Here is a 20,074-nt window from a genome sequence, read left to right as displayed (position 1 = left end):
ATATATATATATATATACAGTACAGACCAAAAGTTTGGACACACCTTCTCATTCAAAGAGTTTTCTTTATTTTCATGACTATGAAAATTGTAGATTCACACTGAAGGCATCAAAACTATGAATTAACACATGTGGAATTATATACATAACAAAAAGTGTGAAACAACTGAAAATATGTCATATTCTAGGTTCTTCAAAGTAGCCACCTTTTGCTTTGATTACTGCTTTGCACACTCTTGGCATTCTCTTGATGAGCTTCAAGAGGTAGTCACCTGAAATGGTCTTCCAACAGTCTTGAAGGAGTTCCCAGAGATGCTTAGCACTTGTTGGCCCTTTTGCCTTCACTCTGCGGTCAGGTCCGGTGACTGTGGAGGCCAGGTCATCTGGCACAGCACCCCATCACTCTCCTTCATGGTCAAATAGCCCTTACACACCCTGGAGATGTGTTTGGGGTCATTGTCCTGTTGAAAAATAAATGATGGTCCAACTAAACGCAAACCGGATGGAATAGCATGCCGCTGCAAGATGCTGTGGTAGCCATGCTGGTTCAGTATGCCTTCAATTTTGAATAAATCCCCAACAGTGTCACCAGCAAAGCACCCCCACACCATCACACCTCCTTCTCCATGCTTCACGGTGGGAACCAGGCATGTAGAGTCCATCCGTTCACCTTTTCTGCGTCGCACAAAGACACAGTGGTTGGAACCAAAGATCTCAAATTTGGACTCATCAGACCAAAGCACAGATTTCCACTGGTCTAATGTCCATTCCTTGTGTTCTTTAGCCCAAACAAGTCTCTTCTGCTTGTTGCCTGTCCTTAGCAGTGGTTTCCTAGCAGATATTCTACCATGAAGGCCTGATTCACACAGTCTACTCTTAACAGTTGTTCTAGAGATGTGGCTGCTGCTAGAACTCTGTGTGGCATTGACCTGGTCTCTAATCTGATCTGCTGTTAACCTGCGATTTCTGAGGCTGGTGACTCGGATGAACTTATCCTCCGCAGCAGAGGTGACTCTTGGTCTTCCTTTCCTGGGGCAGTCCGCATGTGAGCCAGTTTCTTTGTAGCGCTTGATGGTTTTTGTGACTGCACTTGGGGACACTTTCAAAGTTTTCCCAATTTTTTGGACTGACTGACCTTCATTTCTTAAAGTAATGATGGCCACTCGTTTTTCTTTACTTAGAATTTGTATTATGGCAAGAAAAAAGCAGCTAACAGTCTATTCAGTAGGACTATCAGCTATGTATCCACCTGACTTCTCCACAACGCAACTAATGGTCCCAACCCCATTTATAAGGCAAGAAATCCCACTTATTAAACCTGACAGGACACACCTGTGAAGTGAAAACCATTTCAGGTGACTACCTCTTGAAGCTCATCAAGAGAATGCCAAGAGTGTGCAAAGCAGTAATCAAAGCAAAAGGTGGCTACTTTGAAGAACCTAGAATATTACATATTTTCAGTTGTTTCACACTTTTTTGTTATGTATATAATTCCACATGTGTTAATTCATAGTTTTGATGACTTCAGTTTCAATCTACAATTTTCATAGTCATGAAAATAAAGAAAACTCTTTGAATGAGCAGGTGTGTCCAAACTTTTGGTATGTACTGTATATAGCGCAATAGACTATTTGTATTGTGTAATAAATATTTCTTTAGTCATAACATACAGTGTATACTCTTATTGTAGCAGTAAGTCGCACGTAGTTTAGTTCAGTAAATAGGTAAGGCAACTGAGGTAGTTAGCATTTTTAGTATAAATAGGCGGAGTCATCTACCGACGACTCGCACCTATTTATGAATATTAATTATTGAGATGACCCAAATATCAATAATTTATATTTACCTTAACATACTGCCAGTCCATTTATCTCTATGGAACTGGAGAGACAGCCAAGCCCTTGTACTCAGCTATCTCCGGCAGTCTCAGAGAATGAATGGAGCGGCACAGCACAAGCTCATCCTTTCTGTGAATAGGGAATCATTTCATCTAACTGGAATACCGTTTTATGCCTCCATGTTTAGGATGTGTGACCTGTTGTGCATTTTCATACGTATACAATATTATCTAATGACATTATAACCAAAATGAATGCTCATCTCATTGCCTTTAAGAATAAAATCAGCCTGAACCAAAGTTCTATTATGTGGCTGAGGAAGCCAAGATGAGTTCATGGCAAGTTCAGTTTATAAAAAATGAATTGTGAACATAAATGGACATTGTATTTAAAAGTTATTGCTAAGGATATGGGTCATCTATGGGGAGTATACTAACTTCCTAAGACATGTCTTCTTGAGGGAACAAGGTTGTTTCATGGATAAGCCATGACGTGATAAGGGTTCATATCTTTGAGGCACACCTGCTGAGGTTAAATTTATATATATATATATTCACAATTATATTATATATATCTCTGTATGTTATATTTAGTTTACAACATATGTTAATCAATAATTCATTTTATCATATTAATTTCATATATTTTTGATTGGTCATGATTGGTCATAGGAAAACAGAGTCAAGGGATAACAGTTATTTTCCTGTATATCCGGGTTTTATTGCGATAGCTCGTTTGATAAACAGAAGATCCTAAGTTTCTCTTGGTATATGAGTCTGTTTGTTAAAAGTATGACACTGGTTGTCATAAATCACTAACTCACACTGTGCTGGTCAGATAGGGGTGTGTTAACACCACCGTGTGGTACATTTTGGGTATTATTTTGTAACGTTATCATTTGTTTTGCAATTGTATTGATTTGTATATTCTTTGTTTTATAATAAACGATTATATCTTTTTGCATATACAATTGTCCCTTTGTTTCACTGCTTGCACAAATCAAATTAAGATACTTGATAAAAAGAACTTAGAGGCATGTTTATGTCCGCCCGAAGGATAATATATATATATATTTTTTTATCCTCTCTTTTATATGAAGATTTTTTATATAGAACATATATGACAGACCAAGACCGACTGCAGGTTTAAAAAGGGGTTTTCTGCTTTCCCCATATTGATGACCTATCCTACTCTAAGCAACCCTGCTAAGCAGTTGAATGAAGAGAATGCAGCGCCCTGCAAGCACTGCGTTCTCTTAAATGGTTACCTGCTCACCGTCAATATTGTGGCAAGCAGGTGTAATTAGAGCTCCTCCATCCCATTCACTTGAACACAGCAATTGTAGTTACACTACGTCCCAATTCAAATCAATGGGATGGAGGAGCGGTAATTACTCCTCGCCGCTGCAGTACTGACGGTGAGCAGGTAAACATTAAAGAGAATGCTGTGCTCGCAGTGTTCTCTTCATACAGCTGATCGCCGGGGTGCCAAGAGTTGGAGCCACGCAGATCTGATATTGATGTCCTATCCTAAGGACACATCATCAATATGGGAAAAGCAGAACACCTCTTTAATTGAAGCTAACTCACAGCATCATAGGTAACTATGATGCTGTGACTTCGGGTCTGTAAACTGGCGTTCAGGCTGGGACACAAAATACGGATGTGCTAGGCATGTGCACCTGGCCTAATAGTCTACTGAAGTCTGGGGATTTTTATTGTGAATGCTGTCCACCCCGCAAACACCTCTCTAGGACTCCAATGTGTCTTTGGGCCTACTGAAGTCAAAGTAAAGTGGCGGGCTGTTGTGATCACAATGTTTCCTTCTGGGACAGAATTTGTACGACAATTACAACCACTGCAACAAGACCAGAAATCTTGTGACTGTCGCAAAACTTTTCCTTCCTGTAGTCATCTGCAACTTTACCAAGTCTGAAGGTCACCTAATTTCCCAAATTGAAATGGATTTCAGCACCCAACTCAGTCACTCACTGGAAACTATTAAAGTGTAGTTTATGTGGCTGAACATAGACCAGGCTAGGTGAGATGACTGTAAATCCATAGACATATCACACGTATTCTAAGTCAGGGTTTCTCAACTCTGATCCTTGGGACCCACCTACCAGTCATGTTTTCAGGATTTCCTTAGTATTGAGCAGGTGATATAATTAGTGTCCATGATTCAGGACTTACAACAGGTATTCATACTGTGGGATATTCTGAAATCCTGACCAGTAGATGGGTCCTGAGGACCAGATTTGAGAAACCCTAAATGATCACATCCAATGACCATGACTGGTTTGTCATCCACTTACTCTGCTCATAGAGTCAAAACATTTCCTGACCAACGACTCGACATCATTGGGCCGATCCTGTACATTTATCCAGTCCAGCAGTGAAACATTGAAGAGTGGGCTTTCCTCAGCCATGTGCTCCTCCATAGGGTCCACAAACTCTGGGTTCTCTTGCTCTGTACGATTGTCATGTACATCCTGCGACACATGTTCTCCGGATGTAGACAGAGATGCTAATAAAGCCGTATTTCTCCGTTTTGTTTCATCATATTGCACCAAGTCAGTTGTCTTCTCAGCTTCCATTTCATCACCTTCTCCATCCGTAGAAGACATCAACCTATCTAAACACATCCTATAGCTATGTCGAGTTAGACACTCTAGCAGCGGGATCTTGGCCATGACAGAAACAGCGGTTCCTAAACTAGAAAAAGAATTCAAAGAATTTAATGACTTAGGACTGTGTGAGTTCCATCTCACTGACGTTACATGAATGAATGCCTAAGAAAGATCAGCATTTTTCCCCCCAAAACACTGACAATTTTATTTATAAGTGAGGCACGGCAGATTTCAGTGACAACGTTTTAAAGAAAAAACATAGCGTTTCACTAATACTGGACAACCCCCTTTAAAGAGGATCCTTCACCGCTCCTGACATGTCTGGTGCAGTTAATACCGGTATTCCTCACAAAATAACACTTCTGGAGCCTCTTTTCTTCTAACTCTATGTTGTGTGGTTCTTCGGTTATTCTTACTGGAAATTAATGAATAAACTGACAACTGGGTATTAACATTCCTAGTAACAGGGGTGTGTCCACATAGAGTCAGACACGGTCAGCTCTAAGGCACCATTCACAGGGGGTATCAAAGTGGAATTTTGGAATGAATAGCCACGCCGTAAATTTGCCGAAAACCCACCAGCGGATGCATTCTTTCTCAATGGGAAGTAGCGCCAATGATTGTGGAGTGGCAGTTTATAGTAGCGGCCACACCAAGAAGGAACATTTACCTTTAAAGAGGACCTTTCACCGATTTTTACACTGTGAACTAAGTATACAGACATGTAGAGCGGCGCCCGGGGATCTCACTGCACTTACTATTATCCCCGGGCGCCGCTCCGTTCTCCTGCTATGCCCTCCGGTATCTTCGCTCACTAAGTTATAGTAGGCAGAGTCTGCCCTTGTTCTTCTGTAGAGCTGGCCAATCGCATTGCAGAGCTCACAGCCTGGGAGAAAATAACCTCCCAGGCTGTGAGCTCTGCACTGCGATTGGCCAGCACTAGAGCAGAACAAGGGCAGACTCCGCCTACCATAACTTAGGGACTGAAATCTCTGCCTACTATAACTTAGTGAGCGGAGATACCGGAGGGAATAGCAGGAGAACGGAGCGGCGCCCAGGGATAATAGTAAGTGCAGTGAGATCCCCGGGTGCCGCTCTCCATGTCTGTATACTTAGTTCACAGTGTAAAAATCGGTGAAAGGTCCTCTTTAACCCCTTAAGGACCAGGCTCATTTTCACCTTAAGGACCAGGCCATTTTTTGCAAATCTGACCAGTGTCACTTTAAGTGCTGATAACTTTAAAACGCTTTTACTTATACAGGCCATTCTGAGATTGTTTTTTCGTCACATATTGTACTTCATGACACTGGTAAAATAAAGTCAAAAAAATTAATTTTTTTGCATAATAAAATACCTAATTTACCAAAAATTTTGAAAAATTTGCAAATTTCAAAGTTTCAGTTTCTCTACTTCTGTAATACATAGTAATACCCCCAAAAATTGTGATGACTTAACATTCCCCATATGTCTACTTCATGTTTGAATTATTTTGGGAATGATATTTTATTTTTTGGGGATGTTACAAGGCTTAGAAGTTTAGAAGCAAATCTTGAAATTTTTCAGAAATTTACAAAAATCCAATTTTTAGGGACCACTACAGCTCTGAAGTCACTTTGCGAGGCTTACATAATAGAAACCGCCCAAAAATGACCCCATTCTATAAACTACACCCCTCAAGGTATTCAAAACTGATTTTACAAACTCCGTTAACCCTTTAGGTGTTGCACAAGAGTTATTGGCAAATGGGGATGAAATTTGAGAATTTCATTTTTTTGCCTAATTTTCCATTTTAACCCATTTTTTCCACTAACAAAGCAAGGGTTAACAGCCAAACAAGACTGTATCTTTATTGCCCTGACTCTGCCGTTTACAGAAACACCCCATATGTGGCCGTAAACAACTGTACGGCCACACAGCGGGGCGTAGAGTGAAAGGTGCGCCGTATGGTTTTTGGAAGCCAGATTTTGCTGGACAGTTTTTTTGACACCATGTCCCATTTGAAGCCCCCTGATGCACCCCTAGAGTAGAAACTCCATAAAAGTGACCCCATCTAAGAAACTACACCCCTCAAGGTATTCAAAACTGATTTTACAAACTTCGTTAACCCTTTAGGTGTTGCACAAGAGTTATTGGCAAATGGGGATGAAATTTGAGAATTTCATTTTTTTGCCTAATTTTCCATTTTAACCCATTTTTTCCACTAACAAAGCAAGGGTTAACAGCCAAACAAGACTGTATCTTTATTGCCCTGACTCTGCCGTTTACAGAAACACCCCATATGTGGCCGTAAACTACTGTACGGCCACACAGCGGGGCGTAGAGTGAAAGGTGCGCCGTATGGTTTTTGGAAGCCAGATTTTGCTGGACAGTTTTTTTGACACCATGTCCCATTTGAAGCCCCCCTGATGCACCCCTAGAGTAGAAACTCCATAAAAGTGACCCCATCTAAGAAACTACACCTCTCAAGGTATTCAAAACTGATTTTACAAACTTTGTTAACCCTTTAGGTGTTGCACAAGATTTAATGGAAAATAGAGATACAATTTCAAAATTTCACTTTTTTGGCAGATTTTCCATTTTAATATTTTTTTTCCAGTTACAAAGCAAGGGTTAACAGCCAAACAAAACTCATTATTTATGGCCCTGATTCTGTAGTTTACAGAAACACCCCATATGTGGTCGTAAACCACTGTACGGGCACACGGCAGGGCGCAGAAGGAAAGGAATGCCATACGGTTTTTGGAAGGCAGATTTTGCTGGACTGGTTTTTTGACACCATGTCCCATTTGAAGCCCCCCTGATGCACCCCTAGAGTAGAAACTCCAAAAAAGTGACCCCATTTTAGAAAGTACGGAATAGGGTGGCAGTATTGTTGGTACTAGTTCAGGGTAGATATGATTTTTGGTTGCTCTATATTACACTTTTTGTGCGGCAAGGTAACAAGAAATAGCTTTTTTGGCACGTTTTTTTTTTTGTTATTTACAACATTCATCTGACAGGTTAGATCATGTGGTAATTTTATAGAGCAGGTTGTCACGGACGCAGCGATACCTAATATGTATACAATTTTTTTTTATTTATGTAAGTTTTATACAATAACTTCATTTTTAAAACCAAAAAATTGTTTAGTGTCTCCATAGTCTGAGAGCCATAGTTTTTTCAGTTTTTGGGCGATTATCTTGAGTAGGGTCTAATTTTTTGCGGGATGAGATGACAGTTTGATTGGCACTATTTTGGGGTGCATATGACTTTTTGATCGCTTGCTATTACACTTTTTGTGACGTAAGATGGCAAAAAATAGCTTTTTTTACACCGTTTTTTTTTTTTTTTACGGTGGTCACCTGAGGGGTTAGGTCATGTGATATTTATATAGAGCCGGTCGATACGGACGCGGCAATACCTAATATGTATACTTTATTTTTATTTATGTAGGTTTTACACAATGATTTTATTTTTGAAACAAAAAAAATGATGTTTTAGTGTTTCCATAGTCTAAGAGCCATAGTTTTTTCAGTTTTTGGGCGATTATCTTGAGTAGGGTCTCATTTTTTGCGGGATGAGATGACGGTTTGATTGGTACTATTTTGGCGTACATGCGACTTTTTTGATCACTTTTATTACCTTTTTTGGGAAGTAAGGTGGGCAAAATTTCAATTTTCTCATAGTTTTTATTTTTTTATTTTTATGGCGTTCACTGTGCGGGGAAAGTAACATGACCGTTTTATAGATCAGGTCGTTACGGACGCGGCGATACCTAATATGTGTAGTTTATTTTATTTTTTTAATTTTTATTCAGTGATAAATGTTTTTTTTTTTATCTTAACTTTTTTCACTTATTCTTTTTATTTTTTGACCCAGACCCACTTGGTTCTTGAAGATCCAGTGGGTCTGATGTCTGTAAAATACAGTACAGAAACTATATAGGGTACTGCACTGTATTTTACTTACACTGAACAGATCTATGCTTTCAGCACAGATCTGTTCAGCACCATGGACAGCAGGACGCCTGAGCAGGCGTCCTGTTGCCATGGGAACCTTCCCCGTCTGCTGAGTTATGGTCAGAACTTCGCAGACGGGGAAGGGTGAGGACGGGGCTGCGGGGGGCTCTCTGGGGGCTCTCTCCCTCTCCATCGGGGGGCTGCAAAGGCACAGCAGCCCCCCGATCGGAGAGAGAGGGAGCTCCCTCTTACTGTTAACCTTTTCCATACAGCGGTCCGTACGGACCGCTGTATGGAAAGGGTTAAACGGCTGACATCGCATCAACGATGTCAGCCGTTTATACCAGGGTGCCAGCAATGTGCTGGCACCCTGGTATACCCACTGTACACCAACGATTACGCAATAGGAGGCGGGCGGGGGATCGCGATCCCGCCTGCCGCACCGCCCGCCTCCCGCAACGCCCCCACCGCCTGCGACACCCCCCCTGCACCACCCGCCGCCATCAAATCATGCAGGGGTGCAGGGGGGGGTGTACTATATTGATTTTAGGCACTCTAAAGTTTCTGATCCCCGCGGTCAGGGACCGCGGGGATCAGAAACTGCAAAAAGCGCAGCAAACCGCAGGTCTGAATTGACCTGCGGTTTTCTGCAATCGTCGATGCGGGGGGGTCAAATGACCCCCCCCTGCATTGTTACAGGATGCCGGCTGAATGATTTCAGCCGGCATCCCGTTCCGATTAACCCCCGCGGCGTCGGCATCGCTATTTAAAGCCATGACGTACCGGTACGTCATGTGTCCTTAAGGACTCGGGAAACATGCCGTACCGGTACGTCATGTGTCCTTAAGGGGTTAAGCCACCCTTCCGCAATCCTTAGTGCTCCCATAGAAAAAAAAAGGGGAGGCAGAAAGGGTGCAGCCACCGGTGAGTTTTCAGCTAAATTTCAGCATGGCTGTCCACGCCCAAACCCTATGCCAGACTACCCATGACTCTTTCATCAAACACCCCCTGACTGGTGACAACTACTTGTCAATTCCCTCATAATTTCCAGGAGAAATAACAGAGGGAGAACACTACATTCCAAGTAAAGATGCTCCAGAATTATTATATTCTATGAAATACAAGAATTTGCTACAACAGACGAGGGACCAGAAACTGCAAAAACAGGACAAATATCAGCAAAATCCACCATGCTGCTCCAATCACTGCTGACCGGATCAGAATGTGCATGGACAAAGGGTAACACCCAGTTGTCAATTTATGTATTATTTCATGTGGGAATACAAGTACTTGGAAAAAATAGACATGGAGTAAGGAGCGGTGACAAACATGAGCATTAAAGTGGATCTGTCACCAATTTTTCGGACTAAGTCGTCAGTCCTAACATTTCCAGTGCATGCCGATGAGTCCTCAAAATAATGGGCTCCTCTGACTGACAGTTTAGCAGCAGGTGGTCGTGGAAAGCTAGGAGCTCACATATATCAGGACTCAATGGCCCTTTCACCTCTCCTGACACACCTGTTTTAATAACTTCATGCCTTCCCCATGTAATAATTCTGAAACATCTATTCTTATGTCTCTATGTTGTGCCATTCCTTTATTATTTCTACTAGAAGTTATGAATGAATTGCTAGCAGTCTGCAGTAAGGGTACAGAGGGGAGGTAACAAGTTGGGGGGGTGTACCTGCACAGTCTGAAAATGTCAGCACCGATTGGATAGAGTCAGACTGTGCAGGGACACCCCCCCCCAATTGGTTACCTCCCCTCTGTACCTTATTGATAAATATCCTGCATAGTACTAATAAGGTCATCTTCCCATTGGATGTAACTGGGGCAGAAAAAAATCTGAGATGAAATTGTGGCAAAACATGCAGATTTGTTGTGGATTTTGCCACAGACTTAAAGAGGACCTTTCACTAGAATAAAACATCTAAACTAACTATACAGACATGGAGAGCAGCGCCCAGGGATCTCCCTGCACTTACTGTTATACCTTTGCGCCGCTCCGTTCTCCCGGTATAGCCTCCGGTATCTTCATAGTTAGGCTCCACCCAGGGGAACCTGCCGGCGTCTCATTCTCCCATGCTGTAGCGCTGGCCAATCGCAGCGCTCAGCTCATAGCCTGAGAAGCTTTTTTTTTCTCTCAGGCTATGAGCTGGAGAAGGAGACGCCGGCAGGTTCCCCCGGGTGGAGCCTAACTATGAAAATACCGGAGGCAATAACGGGAGAACGGAGCGGCGCAAAGGTATAACAGTAAGTGCAGGGAGATCCCTGGGCGCCGCTCTCCATGTCTGTATAGTTAGTTTAGATGTTTTATTCTACTGAAAGGTCCTCTTTAACCCTAAGCACAAAAATCTAAAGTGACAATCTGCAGCATAAATTAGCACTCTGCAGATTTACAATTCGCACCACAGGTCAATGTTTGCTTCTACTGGAAATACTGTGGATTCTCTGCTTAAATAGGATGGAAAATCTGCAGCATGTCTGCCTCATGAGAAACACTTAAAAAGAAATTAAAAACAAAAAGGTCAAAAATAATGAGCGCATATAACAGGCAATGCAGAAAAGGTAATTTAATATATCAGGATGCTGAATCTATGAGAATCCTTTGTGTGCATTCTTAAGACAAACGACACAGTGTAAGGGCTCGTGTACACAACCGCAGCCGTTTTAGCAGATCGGCAAAACACGGATATCGGCCGTGTGCATTTGCGTAATGGAATGTCCGGTCCATAATAGAACAGTCCTATCCTTGTCTGTAATGCAGACAAGAACAGGACATGTTCTATGTTTTTGCAGATGTCACGGTACAGACAGATGGATGCGGACATTGAAGTGAATTGGTCTGCATCCATTCTGCAAAAAATTCTGATCGGATGCCAACAAAATCATGGTGGTGTGCACGAGCCCTAAAGGTGTATGTGCAATACAGCACTAACAACAGCTAGGATTGCTTGGCGGCGGTCCAATATCCGCGACCACCACCAATGGCCCTGAAAATGAAAGGGGTTGCAGCACTGGTGGAGCGCTGAGTCCCCATCACGGTTTTTCTCTGCAATTCAGTGTCCCAGGCACCCCCTTTGGAAGGAACCACAGTACAGAGCTACTCAAGTGAACAGGGCCGACTGCATGCCTTGCACAGCCCGGTGGATATGCCATCACTTTACAAGATGGGAATACCCCTGTAATAAATCATATGAAGCTCATATTCTGGCAACTTACCTGGTTAACTTCATCTTTATATCATCTACAGACTGTATATATTTTGAGTAGGCATTTTCAAACTTGAAAAGCAGCTTTTGGTATGAATGCGTACAATCTTCTAGGTTGGCCATAATAGCAGCCCAGCCCTGATGCTGCAGATGCTCGTCATGTACCAGACCTTCACAAAAGGAACAAAGCTTCTTGGCTACCTCATACATTTCCTGCGAGGAGATAAAAAAATAATTAAAAAAAAATAATCTCTTCAAGGGATTGTCCTTTCATGGTTAAGATGGGAATAACTGCAATGACTGCCAACCATTGGAAGTGGTGATATGGAAACATCCAAATAGCTGGCACTCCGACACCCCCAGCCAGTGTCTACTGTGGTTATTCCCATCCCTGCCATGAAAGGCCACGATCGGACAACCACTTTAAATGAACACTTCTGCCTCAATGACATACATAAAGACTAGACTTTATGTTGTGTAAGATTCATTTAAGTTATGATTACAAAATTACAAATACTAGAATTGATATCAGGGCAGGGGTATTATGCAATTCTTTCCTCCAAGTGACAGAATGACTGTCTATTAACCCTTGATGTTGTACCCTTTCCAGGAGATAAAAATATGTTTTCTGCAGCATTCGGTCTCATGCACATAACAGTGTCCATTTTGCGGCATACAAACCATAAATCCGCAAAATACGGATGCAGTCTGTGTGCTGGTCACATTTATTTTTTTGTTGACCCACTGACTTCAATAGGTCCGTGGTCCACATTTTGCAGACATATTCTACCTTTTTGCAGAAAGGACACGCATCCATATGTCCATTCAACAGAGAGATGGAACATTTCACATACTTTGCTGAAAATGTAGACCACAAACCCATTGAAGTCAACGGGTCCTTAAAAAATGTGGATGCAACGGGGAAGGTATCTGCAATTTGCAGGCTGCAAAATACATACGGTCATGTGTGTGAGGCCTTAAAGGTCTTTCTGGGCAACTAATATTGATGACTTATCTTCAGGACAGGACATCAATATCGGATCAGCTGTATCTCGCAGCCAGTAGCATCGGAACTAGCACTTTTAAATGGAGCACAACTAACATTACAGGAATATTAAAGGAATGGCCCTTAAAAACAGCAAAACTGTATGTTCTTAATCCCCGTTTTGGGTTTTTCTTTTATATATGGGTGCATTCTACGGCCATTAAAAACATCCCCCTTCAATAGTATGGGGTCTGTGAAAAAGGCCCAAAATAGGACATGTCCCATTTTTTTCCGGCCGCTATTCACTGACTGTTAAAATAATAGGTGTGAATAGGCCCATTGTCTTCAATGGTTCTGAAAACTGCCATTTTTCACAGTTGTGTAAATGTACCCTTAATACACGTTTGAGAAGAGATTGTGATCAGCTTTAGTTTGTTTGGACTGGACGTGATGACCTGCAAATATCACCTCATTTTAATTCCGAAAAAATCCAATAAAGAAACTGTACTCAAACCTACTTACAACTTGTCAATGCACACCGCTCACCTCTCTGTCCAGTCCAGTTTAGTGGGGGTTAAGCACTGACCATTAGCAAAAGAGCACATTTCTTACCACCGCGAGCTGTGTCCTAGAGGCGACAGTGTGAAACACAGCAGGCATCATAAGGGACTCCTCAACTTTTAATTCCATTTCATTCTCGGCAGAAAATGTTGTCCTCGGAATGACCGGAGGCCGTTCACATAATATCATCTCTTTATTGAAGAGGAATATTGGATTGGTGTCCTATGTTGGCAAAACAAACGATAATACAGAATGACCAAAGTGTAGATGCCACTGTACTGTGAATGACGAAAGATACATCTGGTAGTGCCATCGACTGCAATGGAATGTCTTTCCTTTCCGCTGAAGCTGCCATAAAGCAAACACACTCTGCTGCACAGTGTGCCTCAAACATGGTCGCCTCCCAGGAAGGTTTTTTTTTTTTTCCCCTTTAAGCTTTATTTAAGTTCCCACATTTACAATTTACAATAAATCCAATTTCATCCCAGCATTCTTTCACCCACCCATACCCAGCCAGGAGGAGAAAAGGAGAAAACATTTTTAGACGCCAAAGGGAGACCAACCATATTCTCAGTTAATCCCAATAACGCCAAACAGTCCTCCACTGCTTCAGTGCCCCCTGAACTGCCCAATCTGCTGGCTGAGCTGCCTGCCCTGTGTTTCCCTTCCCATTGGATTCTTCAGAAAAGTTTAACCCCTTCTACCATCAGCAGCACAGACTCAGGTTTGGAGGCTCTGCCTCAAGTACTGAGAAGCTGCAAGGTCTTCTCTTCTCCAGGCACAGGATCTTCCCTCCCTCCTCATCGACTGGAGGAGTTCTCTCCTCTGTACTCTTCTGCTGGCTGTAAGGAAGTGTCTGCAGAGCACTGCACAAGAACAGGTAGATGGAAGATCCTGTGTGTATCAGCAATGTCATTGTACTGCACAGCTGAGACTAGTAGTCCCAGACATACAACATGAGGATTCCAACAGTCAAGGTATCAATTTTATTCACTCCTTTTGCAGTGCAGGGGGAGGGAAAGGCAGTCTTTATTGACACTCAAAAATATTCATGAGGAAAACCTCAGAGATTGTTGTTTCAGACCCCCACAGCTCTGCAACTGCATGTAAACAAAGGGCTAGAACAGATCATTAGATTTACAGTGCTTAATTTGTATTTTACATGCCTTGGACAATCCCTTTAAGAACCAGTAACCAATGGTATTTTTTTTCTTCAATTTAGGCTACTTTCACACTGGCGTTTTGAATTCCGTTTGTGAGATCCATTTCAGGGATCTCACAAACGGTTCAAAACAGATCAGTTTAGCCCCAATGCATTCTGAATGGATAAGGATCCGTTCAGAATGCATCAGTTTGGCTCCGTTCCGCCTCCATTCCGCTCTGGATGCGGACACCAAAATGCTGCTTGCAGCGTTTTGGTGTCCTGGTGTCCGCCTGGCGATGCGGAGCCAAACGGATCCGTCCTGACTTACAATGTAAGTCAATAGGGACGGATCTGTTTTCACTGACACAATATGGTGCAATTGAAAACGGATCCGCCCCCCCATTGACTTTCAATGTAAGTCAGGACGGATCCATTCTGAACGGATGCAAGCGTTTGCATTATAGGTGCGGATCCGTCTGTGCAGATACCAGACGGATCCGCACCTAACGCAGGTGTGAAAGTAGCCTTAGTTGTACGAGACCTATTTGAACCATATTTAGTTCATATACTGCATTAAATTGCTTTCATTTTTATTGGGGAAAGATAAAAAACGATTTATCTTGTGGAATTTATTTTTGCAGCGTTCACTGTGTGGTGTATACACCATGATAACTTTATTCTGTGGGACACTATAAATATGACGTTGCCAAATTAAAAAATTTTCATATTTTTTCTCCCTAGAGCAAGTCAGCTCCCCCATTGCCTGACCCTCCTCCACCAGGCTGGCTAAGGTCACAGCAAGCTGAAATGGAGAGGGCTGCTTTAACTCTTCATATCTTGGCCTGGGTGGCAGCTGGAGATATGGATCTGACAATCTAACTTTTAAAATAAGACTAGAATCAAAGCATTATCTCCACTACATTGGGAGATATAGTTCCACTACTATCTATATCGGGAGAGAGACTTGTTAGAAACTGGGACAGGAGTGAAAGCAGCTGTAGAGGAAATAATGCTGTGTGCTTAGCTTAGACTGTCAGCTTCATAAAAAAAAATTCCAGGTCCATATCTCTAGCTGTTATCCCAAGATATTAGGGGTTAAAACTCTGCTTAACTTGAACTGTTAGGTCTTTTTTTCAAGCTCAGGTAAAACTGTTATGGGGTTAATGAACATAAAATGAAATCTAAATCAGATTATAAAATATAATGAGACATTAATACTTACAGTACCAGCGCTGTAGCTGCACACCCTTCTGTCAGGTGCCATACATTCTCCCCCATTTACGACAAGTATCTGGTGCTGAACAGAGATCTTGTACTTAGACTGAATAGCATGTTTAAGGTCAGTCACCCTGTGTACAAATAGAGGTAAAAAAAACATTTTATATTATGTTTTATTTCATTCACATTCCCTTGGCGACAAAAACACCATTCTGTCATGGGGGGGCTGCAGCGAGCAATGTTGTGGTGGAGGCCCTTCGTCAGTCACTGTGTGTGCTCTTGACAGCAATGTTACAGAGATATTCTGGCTCCCACACTTAATGGAGCACTGGTTTAAAAGCCCTGATTCAAGGACACATGAAAAATGGATGCAAGATTGAGAACACATTTTTGTCGCCTGCTTTCTGACAGGAGGTTGGTACAACTTAGGGCTCATACACACGAACATATTTTCTTTCAGAGTCCGTTCCATTTTTTTGCGGACTGTATGCAGAACCATTCATTTCAAAGGGTCCGCCCAAAAAAAATAAAAATAAAAATTAAGTTACTCCTTGTGCATTCCGTATGTCCACATGTCCGTTCCACAAAAAAAATAGAACATGTCCTATTATTGAACCGCATTACGGACAAGGATAGTACTGTTTCATTAGGGGCCAGCTGTTCTGTTCCGCAAAATACGGAATACACACGGACGCCATCCGTTTTTTTTTTTCGGACCGCAAAATATGTATGGTCATGTGCATGAGCCCTTATTGTCAGGAGGCAGATATAGGATGGGCAAAGCAATTGCATATGAAAGTCCTACCTATCACCACCCCAAAACAACAAAGATTTGAAACCCCAGTTCTAATCTATATTTACTATAAAGTTAAAGGGGACCAGTGATCAGTTTCACACTACTAATCTGGGCCCCGCAGCACAAAGATCTATTCTACAGCATTTCAAAGAAATTATAGTTTTCAAAACAGGCCGGCATGAGAAAAGTCCAGGCACAGGAAAAAAAAAAAAAAAAAAAAAAAAAAAAAAAAAAAAGTCCACAGTATGGCTCCTCTCTGCCCTCATTGGCTTCATTCACAGGTTATCTCCTAATCTGTGTATAGGGAGGGAGACCTGTCAATCAAGTCAAGCGGGGCAGAGAGAAGATGCACAGCAGACTCCTCTCCCCATGCCTGGATTGTATTGAAAATAACATTTTCTCTGAAAAGCCATCCAGAGTAATAAACAAGCTCTTAGTAATGAGGGACATCCTCAAGATTTCACACTGTCCAAGAATTAGGCAGCATGAACCTGGTGACAGCTTTGCTTCATGCATTAAATGGGCTGTCTGGGACTTTCTTACTGATGACCTATCCTTAGGATAGCAAATCAGGGGGCACTCCTGCAGATCAGTTTGCAGGAGCTCCAGCATCAGAATCAGGTATCGGACCTCCATCCACCTGGTTACTGCAGCACTGTTCCCCTTTATAGTGACCAAGCAAAGACACGCAGATATTCCTTTCTTTCTCAAATGTATAAAATGGCCACAGAGAATTAACAAAAGTGCCAAGTTCCTTTGTTAGTTTTGGACTCTCAGTAAGAGGAAATCATCTTTCAGCAGTGGTTAAAAAAACAACTAATATAAAAGACTAGCAGAAGGACCAGGCTTCGCACGGGTATATTTCATCGATTTCATTTAATGTTTGTGTGTGTCGATAAAAGATATCGACAGTATCCACTATAAGGCTACTTTCACACCTGCGTTTAGGTGTGGATCCGTCTGGTATCTGTACAGACAGATCCGCACCTATAATGCAAACGCTTAGATCCGTTCAGAACTGATCCGTTTGCATTACCATGAACAAAAAAAATAATGCAAACGGATCCGTTTTGACTTTACATTGAAAGTCAATGGGGGGCGGATCCGTTTGAAAATTGAGCCATATTGTGTCAACTTCAAACGGATCCGTCCCCATTGACTTACATTGTAAGTCTGGACGGATCCGTTTGCCTCCGCTCGGCCAGGCGGACACCCTGTCCGCCTGCTGAGTGGAGCGGAGGCTGAACGCTGCCAGACTGATGCATTCTGAGCGGATCCGCATCCACTCAGAATGCATTAGGGCAGTACGGATGCGTTCGGGGCCGCTTGTGAGAGCCTTCAAACGGAACTCACAAGCAGAGCCCCGAACGCTAGTGTGAAAGTAGCCTTACAGTGACATCTACAGGACCGCGCCACTTTAACAGTGACCCCGTCTCGTTAACAGTGATTTCCACAGAGCTCCGTTTCCTTAAAATGTGACCTCCACAACACCCCCCCTTAACAGTAACCTTTATAGCACCTCGTCCCTTAACACTGACCTCCATAGTGGACCGTCCCCTTAACTGTGATCTTCACCATCCCCAACCCCCTTAACAGTGACCTCCACAGCGCCCGCCCCTTTAACAGTGACCTCCACAGCATCTTGCCCCCTTAACAGTGACCTCCACAGAATCCCACCTCCTTAATAGTGACCTCCACAGCAGCTGGCCCCTTCAGCAGTGACCTCCAGAGCAGCCACCCCTTTAACAGTGACCTCCACAGTACCCTATCTCCTTAACAGCAATTTCCACAACAGTGGCCTCTACAGCAATCTGAATGTAGTAGTCAACCATGCGGCCAGCCACCCAGTGCTGGATACAAACTGATGATTTAAAAACAGGGCTGTCCATGTTCCCTGCACTGGGGTGGGCCGCATTTCTTTCTAGATTCACGAGAGTCTGATATAATATATGCTACATGGTACTTATATAGACATCAAAGCAACCAGGCAGAGGCACTATTGACAGCATGGTAGCCGTTCACATCTGATAACTGAAGCAATGTTGGGATCTTTAATCATTTTAAAAAGATGTTGCCCAGTTTAGCAGCCCCTTTTCTTGCAGACACCCACCAATTCCCTACATATAGTAACAGGGCTGTCTACAGATAGGGGCATCTAATTTGGCCGATACCACTAGTGATGCTTTAAAGGGGTTGGCAACTTTCCAGTTACTGCTGACCAACGTGTTTGCGAGATGATTATATGGTACTGAAATTCTGCGCCATTTTCTATATTTTAGAAGGTTAGCTCCTTGTTTTCAGAGTGTTTTGTGCTGTCCACAGAGAGGTCACACACTCCATTCAGACACACTGCACCTACACTAATCTTCAGAGAACAAGTTCTGGTGGCAGGAGGCATCACATGGAGGTGATTTCCCTGGTCACATGACCCTCCATCAGTGGCCATCTTATGGACAGGACCTCTGTGTGGACAGCACAAAGACTTTGTAAACATGGGGGCATACATTATGAAATATAGAAAATGGTGCAAAATCTCAACAAAGGCTATATTAGTAAGTGTCATGTAGTCATCTCACAAACGCCATGGCCAACGGTAACCAGAAGGTGGCCAACCCCGTGGCTGCTCTGTTCTCTTCAATAAACTGCTCAGTCAGGGGGCGTTGTCCTTTCTATTGATTGGCAGCCGTATCAGCGCTCTGCTAATCTACTAACTCTGTCTCCTGTATGTGCGTGTGCGATCCCGTGTGAGGAGTAATTCTTTTCATTAGCCGCCTCACAGACGGGAGTGACAACGCAGGATAAAGAACGCATGCGCAGAGATTTCATTAGAGAAAATAACAGGACGGAGACAAGAAATTGATGGCGCAGGTCGGACTGCCTACAATAAATACACAGGAGGATGGCCTAAACCATTGACAACAACAAGTACATAACGCTGAGAAAGAAGGTCCGATATAGAGGAAAGGAGGAGGAATCGATAAGAACATGTATTTGGTAAGTTGCATGTAAGTGGCATAAATAACACAATAATTCATACTTCATTACATGGGATAACCCCGTTAAGGCTTTAATACACCTATAAATGACAATATAGAGACAGTGGGGGTCATTTATTACCCTGAAATACGCTTAATTTGGGCGTATTTTGGACGCAGATGGCAGCACAGCGGTTAGTTGAGCCACTATATGCGTCTTCACCCCACTCACGTGAGGTTAAAATTGTGGGCGTGGCGGGAAAAGGGACGTCTCATTTACCATTTTCCACGCCTGTTTTAGGAAGCGGTCTTATAGTTAGAACTGGCGCTGGATGCGCCGAAGTTATGGAGAGGCCTGCGCCTCTTCATAACTTCAGTAGATCCACTGTCAGCTATAGGGCTTTATTAAGACCAGCGTCTAAAACGCCCCAGTGTTCTTCCTCCTGCAGGAGAGCTAACTTGCATACCTTTTCCCAGGGCGCATGGCCTGTAAGACTACTTACAGCATCTGGATCTCTGCAAGAAAAATCAATATATTCCAGGTGGTAGACTTAGCATATGGCCTCTTGCACACAAACGTATTTTTATTCAGTTTTTTTTGCGGACCGTATACGGAACCATTCATTTCAATGGGTCTTCAAAACAAACGGGAAGGTACTCCGTGTGCATTCCGTTTTCGCATTTCTGTTTTGCAAAAAAATAGGACATGGATAGTACTGTTCTATTAGGGGCCAGCTGTCATCTGTATTTTTTGCGGACCGGAAAATACATACGATCG

At 42.8% G+C, this 20,074-nt stretch overlaps 1 protein-coding gene across 4 annotated transcripts in view; it reads right to left on the bottom strand.

The window, feature by feature from the left end:
• RB1CC1 (RB1 inducible coiled-coil 1) overlaps positions 1-20,074 on the bottom strand; it is a 140,815-nt gene that overhangs the window by 96,478 nt on the left and 24,263 nt on the right. For all 4 annotated transcript variants that reach the window (XM_044292711.1, XM_044292715.1, XM_044292714.1 and 1 more), the window contains 4 exons: positions 15,530-15,656; positions 13,215-13,385; positions 11,628-11,830; positions 4,153-4,552 (listed from right to left, as the gene is read on the bottom strand). In XM_044292711.1, the coding sequence (XP_044148646.1) occupies positions 4,153-4,552; positions 11,628-11,830; positions 13,215-13,385; positions 15,530-15,656 (901 nt within the window). The remainder of the gene's footprint in view (positions 1-4,152; positions 4,553-11,627; positions 11,831-13,214; positions 13,386-15,529; positions 15,657-20,074) is intronic.

This window comes from Bufo gargarizans, chromosome 5 (genome assembly GCF_014858855.1).
Source record: "Bufo gargarizans isolate SCDJY-AF-19 chromosome 5, ASM1485885v1, whole genome shotgun sequence".
Taxonomy (NCBI): domain Eukaryota; kingdom Metazoa; phylum Chordata; class Amphibia; order Anura; family Bufonidae; genus Bufo; species Bufo gargarizans.
This window is presented reverse-complemented; position numbering and strand designations above follow the sequence as displayed.